Below are 15,732 nucleotides of genomic sequence, written 5' to 3' on the forward strand. Positions count from 1 at the left end.
GTATTGAACTCTTAACTACCTCCCTTAAGTTTAGGAATATCAGGTTTTTTCTTATGGATAACTTTTGCAGACCTCTTCAAACAAGGAGCTGAACCCACAGAATTATGTGACCAACAAAGCCTGAGCCTTTTGCTTCACAATGCAGTCCAGATCCCTCGGCAGCTGGGTGAGGTACCTTCATTTGGAGGCAGCAACATTGAACCAAGTGTCCGCAGTTGCTTCCAACATGTAAGTGTGCTCTGCGCCACTTCAGAAGGTCAAGCGGGTCTACTTGCCAGTACGAATTTTGTGCTCATTTTCGGTTTGAATGAGTTCCAGAGGCCAACATGTACCACCACTAATCCAAGGCTATCATGTTTATAAATAGTCAATGTTTTTAATCATTAATTTAATAAAAACAATGTCAGAAACCCCAATGATAGTGTATTAGATATGTCTGAGGACAGCGGATGTAAACTTGACATAATTAATCATGCAGCTGATCTTTTATTTTCTTCTAGGGCCAGAACAAACCAGAGATTGATGATAAACACTTTGTAGAGTGGATGAGATTGGAGCCTCGGTCCATGGTGTGGCTGCCTGTTCGACACCGTGTGGCAGCTGCTGAAACTGCAAAACATCAGGCTAAGTGTAACATCTGCAAAGAGTACCCACTCGTAGGTTTCAGGTGAGATGTGCAAACCAGCAGAAAGTTAGAGGGAGTTAGTTTTTAAAGAAAGCTTTTACTTTAGATGTTCTATTAGAAACTCCATCAGTCAACAACACAACTGAGATCATCACAAAACCCGAACAAATTCATGGACCAGAGAAGTAATTAGGACAAATTAAGTATCAACTTCTTTACCTTAATTTTTTGTGAGAGGTGAGTGCTGCATGCTTTTGGTATTTTGTTCGCAGTTGCATTGATCACAGACACTGTGGCTCAGAACGGATTGTGACTCGACTTCCGGTTGGTTCTGTAATTTGCAATTATTGGGAATTTACAGAAAGGCCTTTTTATTAGTCCTGTAATCAGTGTGTGTGCATCCTATGAAAGTGATTGCTGTGTTGTTGCTAAATGATCGATAAAACTTCTTGTCCACAACTAGTAAATTAAATTGCAGATTTGGACAGGATTTCTAAGGGGTAAATTGAACCTTTTTGGTTAACTATTCTCCTACATTTCTAAGATTGGCCATCTTGGAGAAGGTGCGTGTTACTGCCATTGATCTGATCAAACAACTCTCTGTCTGAGAAGAACTGGAGTGAGAGCCCAACTGTGGATGAAACTATGACTGCCGTAACTAAATCAAGAGCAACAGCGACCCGGAGTCAATTGAATTCCATCTGAAGCTTGAGGAATGGTGGCCTAACTCTGAAGGCCAAGATCTGTTAGCTTTTCATGGACTATGAGGAACAGGGCAGGATTTCACAGAATCTTTAAGATGCCATATCTTGTACAAAACTGAAGGAGAAATGTCAGATTGCTCAAAGAACCATGAGATCACCAGCCTTTGCATTGCTGGGAAGACTCTGGCAAGGTTACTTCTGAATAGGTTTATACCACCATGGCAAATGAAAACCTTCCGTGCGAAGGGAACTTTGTGAAAATGTTGGAGAGAGACAGAGCAGGACCAATTTACAATAACGATTCCAGGGTTGAGATATCTCATTATGAAAATTGATTAGAGGAATTGGGACAGCTTTCCTCGAAGATGCTGAGACTTAGAAGAGATTATTTTGAATCTTGCAAAATCATTTGAGGTCTGGTCAGAGTAGACGAGGGGAAGACTTTGCTCCTTGTGACAGAATTGAGAATAAGATGCAGAGGTTTGAAGTGATTGACTAAAGAAGTAACTGCAGTGTAAGAAATAGCTTTATCACAGTCTATAGAATGCATTACCTAGAGGAGGCAGTTTCAGTAAAAGATGCAAGAAAGCACTAGTTGATTAATTAAAGAGAAATAATGTGCAGGTTAAGGAAAAGGCACTAATTTGTGATATGTATTTGGAGATCTAGTTCAAACATGATGGACCAAATGGCTTCCTTTTACTGTGATTTGGACTTAAAATTACTTTAAAGTAAAGTGTAATTGGCTCTGGGACACGGCGGAAAAGGGTGAGGTAAACAGGACGTGAGTGATCGCAGACTTGACAGTTCGAGGGACAGATAGGAGATTTTGTAGCCGCAATCAGGAATCCAAACACAGAACTTGCATGAAAGAACAAAGAAGAGGAATAGATTCAGTTGCCCCGAGCGAAGACTGTGACCACACCTTCACCCGCTGTTGGAGAATCTGCCTGATATGAATGAACCAACCACCAATAGGTCCGCAACCAAAAAGCACAACTTTCCTCGCGTGTTCATCCAGTGAGAAGCACCAAGAGGAAGGCAGCCTTTTTCCTACATTTTGTAAGCTTGATCATTTGGGAAGAGAGCCCCCCTTCTCTGACATTCTGTTCTCTAAAGATCAAATGTATTGGTTCCTGATGTTGCGTGAGGCCAGTGAACTTCCACAATTCTACCACACTGTTGCTTCCAAATCTATTTCTTTCCTTACCATCTTCTCATGTTTCATCTTCTCAATCAACCGTCTGTCTGTGTTTCTTCCGAATGTTGTTCAGAAAAGTAATTCCTTTCATCCCTTTAACTTCCAAATTATGTTTGTTCCTCACGGAAACTGGTATTCTGCTTCACTTTATCTATTGCCTTGAAAATTCTGGACTAATCTGTAATTGACAGTGAGTTTCCTGTTAGCAGTGCTATTTACAAGAGGATTAACTGAACTTAACCACTTCAGTGCATAATTTAATATTGCCTTGCATATCTCCAAAAATTTTAAGAGCCTGCTGTTTGTACTTTTATGTTGGTTTTCATGGCTATTTAGTTTCTGCTCACACATTTGAGTGCTTGCTGAGTCTCAGAGTTTGGCTTCATGACAGGAATCCTGAAGGCAATATCCTCTGTTTTGCACCATCTCATCGTATTGATGACCTACATTCTGTATGCAGTTCTATCCATTCATCTGTTGATAATTTCACACTACATTGATCAAGTCCTTCCATTTCATGAGAACATTTTCCATTCTTGCAAGGGATTTGGCTATCACTGGTGAAGTTATCATTTGTTGTCCTTCACTAATTGCCGTGGAACTGAGTGGATGGCTGGGAGGGTGGTTCAGAGCTACCTACATTGCTGTGGCTCTGCAGCCACATGTAGTGGTGTAAGGATGATCGAATACTCCCCGAAAGGACATGAGTGAATCGGATGGGTTTTTACCAACATTTGTTGATAGTTTCATGATAGTGTTGCTGGAAATAACTTTTAGTTCTGGGTATTTTTTAATGAAATGTAAATTTGACCAGCTACAGTGTTTGAACATGAACCTACATTCTCCAGAGCATTTAGCTCAATGATATTGCCACTATACCACTGTGACTCAGCCATTATTGCAGTTTATTTCTTCGCTATTTCTTCTCTTTCCCTGGAGTACTTCCCTTCTGCTGTCTGAGCTGAAAATGTGTGTCCTCCTCCTTCAGTGTTGCCTTTACAGCTTCACATGTTACAATCGCTGCTCGTCAGATTTACCTTTTCCAGGAAGATTCTGGCAAGGTTACTTCTAAATAGGTTTATGCCACCATGGCAGATGAAAACCTTCCATACTATGGGAACGTTGCAGAGCAGAAGCAATTTAAATAATTCCAGGGATGGGATATCCCATTATGAAAATTGACTGGGGGAGTTGGGACAGTTTTCCTCGACTGACCTAGCATTTGCTTCTCCCCACACAATTTTGCCGTTTCTTCAAAATAAAAAAAAATACATAATTTAACTACTTAACTTGCATTCCTTGGATGGTTAAAAATATCCAAACAAAAATGAACATTTCTCTTACTTCTTGTTCTTCCTTAATAGGTGCCGCAGCCTCAAACACTTAAATTATGACATCTGCCGAAGCTGTTTCTTTTCGGGACGCACATCCAAGGGGCACAAGTTACATTACCCAATGGTGGAGTACTGCACTTCAGTGAGTAATACATTGTTCCACTTGATAGAATTATTCCGATCTGTGGAAACTTAGGGATTTAACCATTTAAATACAATCTGTCCTCAAAGTTGAAGTAGTTTGCTAAAATGATAAAAGGCCAACAGCTTAAATCAGGCGTCAATACCAGAAATACAATGTTGTGCAGAAGCTCTTTGAGGTCAAGTTGAGGCTCATGCCCACTCTTTTCTCCAGCTTTGTCACCACCATTCTTAATCTCATCAAGAACAAGCTTCCCAGTGGCCTGAACAGGATGGATGGAAAACCTTTTCACCTCAACCAGTTAAAATCACAGAAGAAAATGACACTGACCTCGCTTCTGGAGCTTCAGTATGTGGTTCACAACGTCATTTCCGCTCGCAGAAGTCTTCAAATCTCCCTTAAGGCCTTTGCAGAAGTATACTGAAGAATTAGCCTCAACCTTAAATTTGCCACCCAGGTTGATGGGGTTGTTAGGAAGGCATACCGTGTGTTAGGCTTCATTGGTAGAGGGATTGAGTTTCGGAGCCATGAGGGCATGTTGCAGCTGTACAAAACTCTGGTGCAGCCGCACTCGGAGTATTACGTACAGTTCTGGTCGCCGCATCATAGGAAGGATGTGGAAGCGTTGGAAAGGGTGCAGAGGAGATTTACCAGGATGTTGCCTGGTATGGAGGGAAGGCGTTATGCGGAAAGGCTGAGGGACTTGAGGCTGTTTTCGTTCGAGAGAAGAAGATTAAGAGGCGACTTAATAGAACCATACAAGATGATCAGAGCATGAGATAGGGTGGACAGTGAGAGTCGTTTGGCTCGGATGGCCATGTTTGACACGGTGGGGCATAGCTTTAAATTGAGGGGTGATAGATATAGGACAGAAGCCAGAGGTAGGTTCTTTACTCAGAGAGTAGTAACGGCATGGAATGCCCTGCCTGCAACAGTAGTAGACTTGCCAACTTGAAGGGCATTTAAATGGTCGTTGGATAAACATATGGATGATAATGGAATAGTGTAGTTTTGATGGGCTTCAGGTTGGTTTCACAACATCAAGGCCGAAAGGGCCTGTACTGCGCTGTCATGTTCTGTGTTCGAACCTCAAGATGACTCAAATCCTTTACCAATCTGTCAAGTTGTGGCCCATCTTTTCATCAAAATTAATAGAGAAATCCTCCCAAATGTAGAACATTTCCCTTAGATGGGACGCTCTCTCTCTTTTAAGGCTGACATCGATACAGAGATTCTAACATTACGTCCAATCTGCGAGTGGCACCTTTGGACTCCAGAGGATGAGAATGCACAATTGTGACATCTGTGCTGATCGCAAGATCCTTGAGTTCAAGGCATGCATCGTTCAGCCTCTTCTATATGACTGTGAAACCTGGATAACATAGAGCTGCCACTTCAAGACCCTTTCAGCATAGTTTTGTCATGGATTCTCCACATCAGCTAGGAGGAAAAACCTCCTAGCATCAGCATTGATGCCATGATGATTTGAAACAAACCCCATTGGGCTGGCCATGTACTTTGGATGCCTAAGTTATGACTACCAAAGTAAATTTTTGCCAACTCAAGGAAGGCATCTGATCAAGAAGTAAAAGGAAGCATTTCAAAGACCTTGAAATGTTCCTTCAAGAAATACCACATCGAGATCAAAGTATGGGATATCCCCATTCAGAAGAAACCAACTTGGTGAATCTCCTGTATGAAGGCACATAATTCTTCACCAGCACCAGACAAGAAGTTGAAGTGTGGGAAAGGAACTGGAGAAAGGAATGCTGGTGTTCTCAAGGCCAAGACCACTTCCATCACACTGAAAGACCTCCTAAACATGTGGTCAGATATGTGGCTCTAGTTGAGGCTAATCAACCCGCACAGAGCTCATGACCTGTGATATGGAATTTCCAAGCTGGGCAATCATACTCATCAGCCAGTGATGGCTCTTAATATTGTGCAGAATGTGATTTGATCACAAATGAGTACTGTGTGTAGCTTTGAGCATTGCCACAGAAAGACCAGGTTTTATAGATTAATCAGAATGGTGCTGCATGAGAAACTGGAATTAGGAGGAGATAGGTGATACTTAATTGTTATTTGTTTCTGGGCCATTGGCATCGCTAACTGGGCCAGCATTTACTTCCCATCCTTAGTTACCCTTGTAATTGGTGAATCAATGTAGCCCATGTGCTGTAGGTAGACTCAGTCAGCCAGGGGAGAATTTCCAGGACTTTGACCCAGTGGTAGTGAAAGAACAGCAATATATTTCCAAGTTGAGATGGTGAGTGGCTTAGACAGGTTGTTGTAGGTGGTACTGTTCCCATATATCTGTTACGCTTGCCCTTGTAGATGAAATTTGTCATAGGTTTGGAAAGTCCTGTCTCAGGATCTTTTGCAGATTTCTCAGTGCATCTCATAGATGGTGCACACTGCTGCTATTGAGCACTGCAGGGAGGAGGCTGCTTTTTCCTGGATGGTGTCGAACTTCTTGAGTGCTTTCGCAGCTGCACCCATCTAGGCAAGTGGGGATTATTCCACCATTCTTCTGACTTGTTCCATGTAGCTGGTGGACAGGCTTGGGGAATCAGGAGGTGAGTCACTTGATGCAGTAATCGGAGCTTTGGGCCTGCTCTAGTAGCCACTGCATTTAAATAGGAAGTCCAGTTGAATTTCTGTTCAGTGGTAAAACCCGGGATTTTGATAGCGGACAATTCAGTGATGGTGACACCTTTGAATGTCAAGGGACAATTTATGGATTTTCTCTTCCTGGAGATGGTCATTACCTGGTATTTGTGCAGTATAAATGCGACTTGCCAATTACCAGCCCAAGCCGAGACATCGTTCTGGCCTTGTTGCATTTGGACATGGACAGATTCAGTATCTGAGGAGTGGTGAATGATGCTGAATATTCTGCTATCCCTGGTGAACATCCCCACTTCTGAGCTTATGATGGAGAGATGATGAGATAAATCAGCTGAAGATGGTTAGGCTTCGGACTGTACCCTCAGGACCTCCTGCAGGTGACCTCTAACAACCAAAATGCCAATCATGAGAGGCGATGACCTAATGGTATTATGACTAGACTATTAATCCAAACACTCAGGTAATGTTCTGAGGACCTGGTTCAAATTCCACCATGGCACATAATGGAATTTAAATTCAATGAAAATCTGGAATTAAGCGTCTAATGATGATCGTAAATCCATTGCCAATTGTCGGAAAAACCCATCTGATTCACTCATGTTCTTTAGGGAAGGAAACTGCGTGGCCTGCTGTGGCCTACATGGAACTCCAGATATCAGTTGGGCAATTTGGGATGGGCAATAAAAGCTGGTCTAACCAGCAATTACCTCTTTCCGATTCAAGAATGAAAAAATATCGTCCTCTGTACAGATATTATTCCAACCAGTGGTGAGTTTCTGCTGGATTCCCACCAGCTCCAGTTATGCGAGCGCTCTTTGATGCCACACTCGATCAAATGTAGCCATCCTTAGCTCACCTCGGGAATTCAACTCTTTTGACCATGTTTGAACAAAAGCTGTAATGAAGTCAGGAGCTGATGAGGTGGCAGAATTGAGGATCTTGTACAGGGATCCGAGGGATGTGGCATATCGAGATTTCCAGAAAGAATTTGACCAGTTGCTGCATAAAAAAGTGAACCAGAAGGTTAGATCCAAGGGGATTAAGGGTAGAATATTGGTTTGAATAAAGGGCTGGCTAACTGACAGAAAGCTGAGTGTCAGGATAAATGAGTCTTTGCCTGGATGGTGAATTGCTACTGGTGGGTTGCTGCGGGGTTCAGGTCTCTGACCTGAACTATTTGTAACGTATACAAATGATATGTAAGCAGAGACAAAATGTAACATAACAGAATGCGTGGATGATTCTGAAAGAGATGGGAAAACAGCCTGTGATGTGAAATAAAACAGAGACAGCTGAATATTGACAGGCGAGGAGAATGGACCAGAATCTGGCAGGTGGTTAATGTGCATAAGCACAAGGCTTGCCTATTTTGTCCATGAAAAAAGGGCGAATTTTTATTTAAATGGAGGGAAGGTTCAAAGTGTGTCAGTGCAGTTGTCTGGCTGTCTTTGTAGCTGAAAGTGGGTATGCAGGAAGAGCATAGCATAAGAAAGGCAGATGGAACTCTGGCATTTATCACCAAAGGACTGGATCATTAAAGTAACACAGTGTTTTTCCGAACACATTGGGTGTTGGTGAGACCAAAGTATTGTGTCCAGTTTTGATCCCCTTACTGAGGATGGATACATCTGCACTGGAGGCAGTTCAGAGGAGGTTGGACTGATTGATTCCCGGGATGAAAGGGCTGTCTTATGAGAAGTTGCTGAGTAGCTTGTGCCTGTACTTGCTGGTGTTCGAGAGAGTGAGGGGGTGGTTCTGATTGAGGTATATAAAATAGTAAAGGGGATTGAAAAGATGGGCATTGAGCACATGTTCGCCATTGTGGGACAGTCTCAAACAAGAAGCTGTAGCTATCGAGTGAGAGATGGAATGTTCAAAATGGAGATGAGGAGAGAGTTGTGAATCTGTGGAATTCATTGCCCCTGAATGCAATGGAGGCAGCACCAATCGACCGATTCAAGAAAGAAATAGATATGTTTCTGATGAAAAATAGGGAGAAAGGGCCATGGGGAGCAGGCAGGAGAGTGGAGTTGAGATCAGGAAAGGATCAGCAACCACGGCTAACAAGATAAGTCAGGGACAGGATGAAAGCAAAAGAAAAAGCATAAAATGTGTTGTGGTTAGTGGGAAGCCAGTGGATTGGGAAGCCTTTCGAAAACTAGCGGCGGACATGTAAAAAGGCAATAAGGGGGAAGATGATGAAATTTGAGGGCAATATTAACGAGGGTAATATGGAAAAAAATTGCATGAGTTTTTTTCAGCTAGAAAAGGTATGAGAAAGGCAAGAGTACAAACAAAGAGAACAAAGAAAATTACAGCACAGGAACAGGCCCTTCGGCCTTCCGAGCCTGCTCCGATCGAGATCCTCTGTCTAACCTGTCACCTATTTTCTAAGGGTCTGTGTCCATTTGCTCGCTGCCTATCCATGTACCTGTCCATAAGACCATAAGACATAGGAGTGGAAGTAAGGCCATTCGGCCCATCAAGTCCACTCCGCCATTTCAGTCATGGCTGATGGGCAGTTCAACACCACTTGCCTGCACTCTCCCCATAGCCCTTGATTCCTTTTGAGATCAAGAATTTGTCGATGTCTGCCTTGAAGGCATCCAACGTCCCGGCCTCCATGCACTCTGCGGCAATGAATTCCACAAGACCACCACTCTCTGGCTGAAGAAATGTCGTCTCATTTCAGTTTTAAATTTACCCCCTCTAATTTTAAGGCTGTGCCCACGTGTCCAAGTCTCCCCGCCTAGCGGAAACAACTTCCTAGCGTCCACTCCTTCTAAACCATACATTATCTTGCAAGTTTCTATTAGATCTCCCCTCAACCTTCCAAACTCTAATGAGGACTATCCCAGGATCCTTAGCCGTTCATCATACGTTAAACCTACCATTCCAGGGATCATCCGTGTGAATCTCCGCCGGACATGCTCCAGGGCTAGTATGTCCTTCCTGAGGTTCAAAATTGGACACAGTATTCTAAATGGGGCCTAACTAGAGCCTTCTAAAGCCTCAGAAGCACATCGCTGCTTTTATATTCCAACTCTCTTGAGATAAACAACAACATTACGTTCGCTTTCTTAATTACGGACTCGACCTTCAAGTTAACTTGTAGACAATCCTGGACCAACACTTCCAGATCCCTTGGCACTTCTGACTTGCGAATTTTCTCACCATTTAGAAATTAGTCCATGCCTGTATTCTTTTTTCCAAAGTGCAAAACCTCACATTTACTCACATTGAATTTCATCAGCCATTTCCTGGGTCACTCTCCTAAACTGTCTACATCTTTCTGCAGCTTCCCCACCTCCTCAGTACGACTTGACTGTCCACCTATCTTCGTATCATCGGCAAACTTCGCCAGAAAGCCCCCAGTCCCTTCATCCAGATCATTAATATATAAGGTGAACAGATGTGGCCCCAACACTGAACCCTGCGGGACACCGCTTGTCACCGGTTGCCATTCTGAAAAAGAGCCTTTTATCCCAACTCTCTGCCTTCTGTCAGACAGCCAGTCCTCAATCCAAGCCAGTAGCTCACCTTGAACACCATGGGCCCTCACCTTGCTCAGCAGCGTCCTGTGAGGCACTGTATCAAAGGCCTTTGGAAGTCGAGATAGATAACATCTACTGGGATTCCCTGGTTTAACATACTTGTTACCTCTTCAAAGAATTCTAATCGGCACGACGTCCCCTGACTAAATCCATGCTGACTTGTTTTAATCTGACCCTGCACTTCCAGGAATTTAGAAATCTCATCCTTGACAATGGATTCTAGAATTTTACCAACTACTGAGGTTAGGCTAATCGGCCTGTAATTTTCCATCTTTTGCCTTGATCCTTTCTTAAACAAGTGAGTTACAACAGCAATTTTCCAATCATCTGGGACTTTCCCTGACTCCAGTGACTTTTGAAAGATCACCACCAATGCCTCCGCGATTTCCTCAGCCACCTCCCACAGAACTCTAGGATGTAGCCCATCGGGGCCAGGAGATTTATCAATTTTTAGACCCTTTAGGTTTTCTAGCACTTTCTCTTTTGAAATGCCTACCGTACTCAACTCTGCCCCCTGAATCTCCCTAATTGTTGGCATACTACTCATGTCTTCCACTGTGAAGACTGACGCAAAATACTTATTGAGTTCTTCAGCTATTCCCTGATCTCCCATTACTAGCCTTCCAGCATCAATTTGGAGCGGCCCAATATCTACTTTGGCCTCTCATTTGTTTCTTGTGTATTGAATGAAGCTTTGACTATCATTTCTAATATTACTAGCTAGCCTACCTTCAAAATGATCTTCTCCTTCCTTGTTGCTCTCTTTGTTATCCTCTGTCTGTTTTAGTAGCCTTCCCAATCTTCTGATTTCCCAGTGCTCTTGGCCACTTTATAGGCTGTCTCTTTTACTTTGATATATTTCCTGACTTCCTTTGTCAGCCATGGCTGTCTAATCCCACCCCAGATAATCTTTGTTTTCTTTGGCATGAACCTCTGTACTCTGTCCTCAGTAACACGTATAAACTCCTGCCATTGTTGGTCTACTGTCTTCCCCGCTAGGCTCTGCTTCCAGTCGATCTTCGTCAATTCCCCTCTCATGCCCCTGTAATTACCTTTATTTAACTGGAATACCATTCCATCCGATTTTGCCTTCTCTCTTTCAAACTGCAGACCGAACTCTCCCATATTATGATCACTGCCTCCTAAGTGTTCCCTTACTTTAAGATCTTTTATAAAGTCTGGCTCAGTGCATAGCACCAAGTCCAGAATAGCCTGTTCCCTTCTGGGCTCCATCACAAGCTGTTCCAAAAAGCCATCCTGCAAACATTCCATGAACTCTTTTTCTTTGGATCCACCAGCAACATTATTCACCCAATCCACCTGCATGTTGAAGTCCCCCATGATCACCGTGACCTTGCCTTTCTGACGTGCCCTATTTATTTCTTGGTGCATCTTGCGCCCCTCATCCTGATCACTGTTAGGAGGTGTGTACATAACTCCCATTATAGTTTTTTTAGCCTTTGTGGTTCCTCAATTCCACCCACATAGACTCCACATCTTCTGACCCTATGTCATTTAGTGCCATAGATCTCATTCCATTCTTAACGAACAAGGGAACCCCACCCGGTCTGCCCACCTCCCTCTCTTTTCGATATGTTGTGAATCCTTGGATGTTTAACTGCCAGTCCTGAGCTCCCTGCAACCATGTCTCTGTGCTGCCTACCACATCATAATCATTCAAGAGGATTTGTGCTGTTAATTCATCTACTTTGTTGCGAATGCTAAGAGCATTTAGATGAAGTGTCTTAATGCGAGCTTTCTTATCAATATGAGAGAGGTTGGACATGCCAAGATGCCTTAAGTTATCCTTCCTTTTTGCTGTATTCCTAGTCTGCCTCGAGCTTAAATCCACCTGTACACATGCTATCCTGTTGCTTATCTTTCCATTTAACTCCATACTCCCTGTCTCTTTCACTTTCCCTTCCCCCCGACTCACGAGTTTAAAGTCTGACTGACCACCCTATTCATCTTTTTTGCTAGAACACTGGCTCCAGATCGGCTCAGGTGGAGACTGTCCCGATGGTACAGATCCCCCCCGGTTCCAAAACTGATGCTAATGCCCCATGAAATGGAATCCCTCTTTCCCACACCAATTCCTTCGCCACATGTTTACTTCCCTAACTTTCTTTTCCCTATGCCAATTGGCACGTGGCTCGGGCAGTAATCCAGAGATTATGACCCTTGAGGACCTGTACTTCAATTTCTTTCCTCGTGTTTCATAATCCCTGAGCAGGACCTCTACCCTAGCTTTGCCTATGATGTTAGTCCCAACGTGGACCACAACAACCGGATCTTCCCCCTCCTGCTCCAATATCCTTTCAACCCGGTCGGAGATGTCTCGCACCCTGGCACCGGGCAGGCAACACACCGTGCGGGACGCCCGATGCAGCTTGCACAGGATACTATCTGTCCCTCTAATTATAGAATCCCTGATCACAATTACCTGTCTTTTTGCTCCCCCCCTCTTGAATGACCTTGTGCGCCACGGTGCCATGGTCAGCTGGCTCATCCTGTCCACAGTCCTTTTCCTCAACCGCACAGGGAGCAACAATCTCATACCTGTTGCAGGTATCTGTCCAGATATATCTGAAAAGACGCTAATGTGTCTGCGTCTACCAGCTCCGCTGGCACCGCGTTCCAGGCACCCACGACCCTCTGTGTATAGAACTTTCCATGCCTATCTCCCTTAAACTTTCCTCCTCTCACTCTGAACTCATGACCCCTAGTAATTGAGTCCCCCACTCTGGGGAATAAGCTTCTTGCTATCCACCCTGTCTCTCCCCTCATGATTTTGTAGACCTCAATCAGGTATCCCCAATCTCCATCTTTCTCATGAAAATAATCCTAATCTACTCAACCTCTCTTCATAGCTAGCACCCTCCATACCAGGCAACATCCTGGTGAACCTCCGCTGCACCCTGCCCAAAGCGTCCACGTCCTTTTGGTAACGTACACAGTACTCTAAATGTGGCTGAACCAAAGTCTTATACAACAGTACATGACCTGCCAACTCTTGTCCTCAATACCCCGTCCGATGAAGGAAAGCATGCCGTATGCCTTCTTGACCACCCTCTTCACCTGGCTTGCCACCTCCAGGGAACAATGGACCTGAACACCCAGGTCTCTCTGTTCATCAATTTTCCCTAGGACTTTACCATTTACTGTATAGTTCGCCCTTGAATTAGATCTTCCAAAATGCATCACCTCACATTTGCCCGGATCGAACTCCATCTGCCATTTATCTGCCACACTCTGCAGTCTATCTATATTCTGCTGTAATCTCTGACAGTCCCCCTCACTATCTGCTGCTCCACCAATCTTAGTGTCATCTGCAAACTTGCTGATCAGACCACCTACACCTTCCTCCAAATCATTTACGTATATCACAAACAACAGTGGTCCCAGCACAGAACCTTGTGGAACACCACTGGTCACAGGTCTCCAATTTGAGAAACTCCTTACTACCACTACTCTCTGTCTCCTGTTGCCGAGCCCATTTTTTTTTATCCATCGAGCGAGCACACCCTGGACCCCATGCGACTTCACTTTCTCCATCAGCCTGCCATGGGGAACCTTATCAAACACCTTACTGAAGTCCATGTAAATGACATCTACAGCCTTTCCCTTTCAATCAACTTTGTCACGTCGTCAAAGAATTCTATTAAGTTGGTTAGACATGACCTTCCCTGCACAAAACCATGTTGCCTATCACTGATAAGCTGATTTGCTTCCAAATGGGAACAGATCCTATCCCTCAGTATCTTCTCCAGTAGCTTCCCGACCACTGACGTCAGGCTCACTGGTCAATAATTACCTGGGTTATCCTTGCTAACCTTCTTAAACAAGGCGACAACATGAGCAAGTCTCCAGTCCTCCGGGACCTCACCCGTGTCTAAGGATGCTGCAAAGATATCTGTTAAGGCCCCGGCTATTTCCTGTCTCGCTTCCCTCAATAACCTGGTATAGATCCCCACCTTAATGCCTTTTTGGAGACCCAACACTTCATCCTTCCTTGTGTCAACTTGACCTGGAGTAAGCAAACATCTATCCCTCACATCACCATCTGTCATGTCCCTCCCCTTGATGAATACCGATGCAAAGTATTTGTTAAGAATGTCAAGATAATACAATGTGAGGCTGGATGAACACAGCAGGCCAAGCAGCATCTCAGGAGCTTTTGTGCTCCTGAGATGCTGCTTGGCCTGCTGTGTTCATCCAGCCTCACATTGTATTATCTTGGAATTCTCCAGCATCTGCAGTTCCCATTATCTCTGTTAAGAATGTCACCCATTTTCTCTGACTCAGTGCATAACGTTGCTTCTTTGTCCTTAAGTGGGCCAATCCTTCCTCTAGTTACCCTCTTGCTCTTTATATATGAATAAAAGGCTTTGGGATTTTCCTTAACTATGTTTGCCAGCAATATCTCATGTCTTCTCTTAGCCCTCTTCATCCCTCGTTTCAGATGCGCTCGAAATTCCCCGTGTTCTTCCAAAGATTCATCTCTCTCCAGTCGCCTGGACCTAATCTATGCTTCCTTTTTCCTCTTGGCTAGTCTCACAATTTCATCTGTCACCCATGGTTCCCTCATCTTGCCTTTTCTGTTCCTCATTTTCACAGGAACATGTCCTGCACACTAATCAAACTCTCTTTCAAAGCCTCCCACATACCAAATGTGGATTTACCTTCAAACAGTTTCTCCCAATCTAAATTCCCCAGATGCTGCCAAATCTTGGTATAGTTGGCCTTCCCCCAGTTTAGAACTCTTCCTTTAGGACCACTGCCATCCTTGTCGATGAGTATTGTAAAACTTAGGGAATTGTGGTCGCTATTTCCAAAGTCACTCCCTGCTGTAATTTCAACCATCTGGCTGGGTTCATTCCCCAGCACCAGGTCCAGTATGGCCCCTTCCCGAGTTGGACTACATACACACTGCTCTTGAAAACCCTCCTGGACACACCTTACAAATCCTGCTCCATCTTGACCCCTAACACTAAGTGAATCCCAGTCAATGTTGGGAAAATTAAAATCTCCCATCACCACCACCCTGTTTCTCCTACACCTTTCCATTATCTGTTTACATATTTGTACCTCTATCTCACGCTCGCTGTTGGGAGGCCTGTAGTACAGCCCCAGCATTGTTACTGCATCCTTCCTATTTCTGAGTTCTACCCATATTGCCTCAATGCTTGAGCCCTCCATGGGGCCCTCCTTCAGTACAGCTGTGATATCGTCTTCGACCAGTATTGCAACTGACATTAAAAAGTAGCAGTAGATCACTGGAAAAGGAGGCTGAAGAATCAGTATGAGGAATGAAGAAATGGAAGAGGAACTGAACAGGTACTTTGTATCAGTCTTCATGGTGGAAAACACCCATCGCATACTAGAACTTTGAGAGTTAGGGGCAGTGGTGAATTTCATAGCCATAACGAAGGAAAAGGTGCTCGGGAAGCAGAAAAGTCTGAAGGTGGACCAATCACCCCTGGACCAGATGGACTGTACTGCAGAGTTCTGAAGGAGATAGCTGAGGAAATTGTTGAGGCA

The 15,732-nt window shown here is 44.1% G+C and overlaps 1 protein-coding gene across 1 annotated transcript in view; it reads left to right on the plus strand.

Annotated features, from left to right (window-relative positions):
- The window catches only part of LOC132206801 (utrophin-like), a 113,232-nt gene extending 109,172 nt beyond the window's left edge, over window positions 1–4,060 (plus strand). The window contains exons 3-5 of the mRNA XM_059641847.1: window positions 71–228; window positions 501–667; window positions 3,895–4,060. Of these exons, the coding sequence (XP_059497830.1) occupies window positions 71–228; window positions 501–667; window positions 3,895–4,060 (491 nt within the window). The remainder of the gene's footprint in view (window positions 1–70; window positions 229–500; window positions 668–3,894) is intronic.
- The last annotated feature ends 11,672 nt before the right edge of the window (window positions 4,061–15,732 follow it).

The sequence above is a fragment of the Stegostoma tigrinum genome, chromosome 43, assembly GCF_030684315.1.
Source record: "Stegostoma tigrinum isolate sSteTig4 chromosome 43, sSteTig4.hap1, whole genome shotgun sequence".
Classification (NCBI taxonomy): Eukaryota; Metazoa; Chordata; class Chondrichthyes; order Orectolobiformes; family Stegostomatidae; genus Stegostoma; species Stegostoma tigrinum.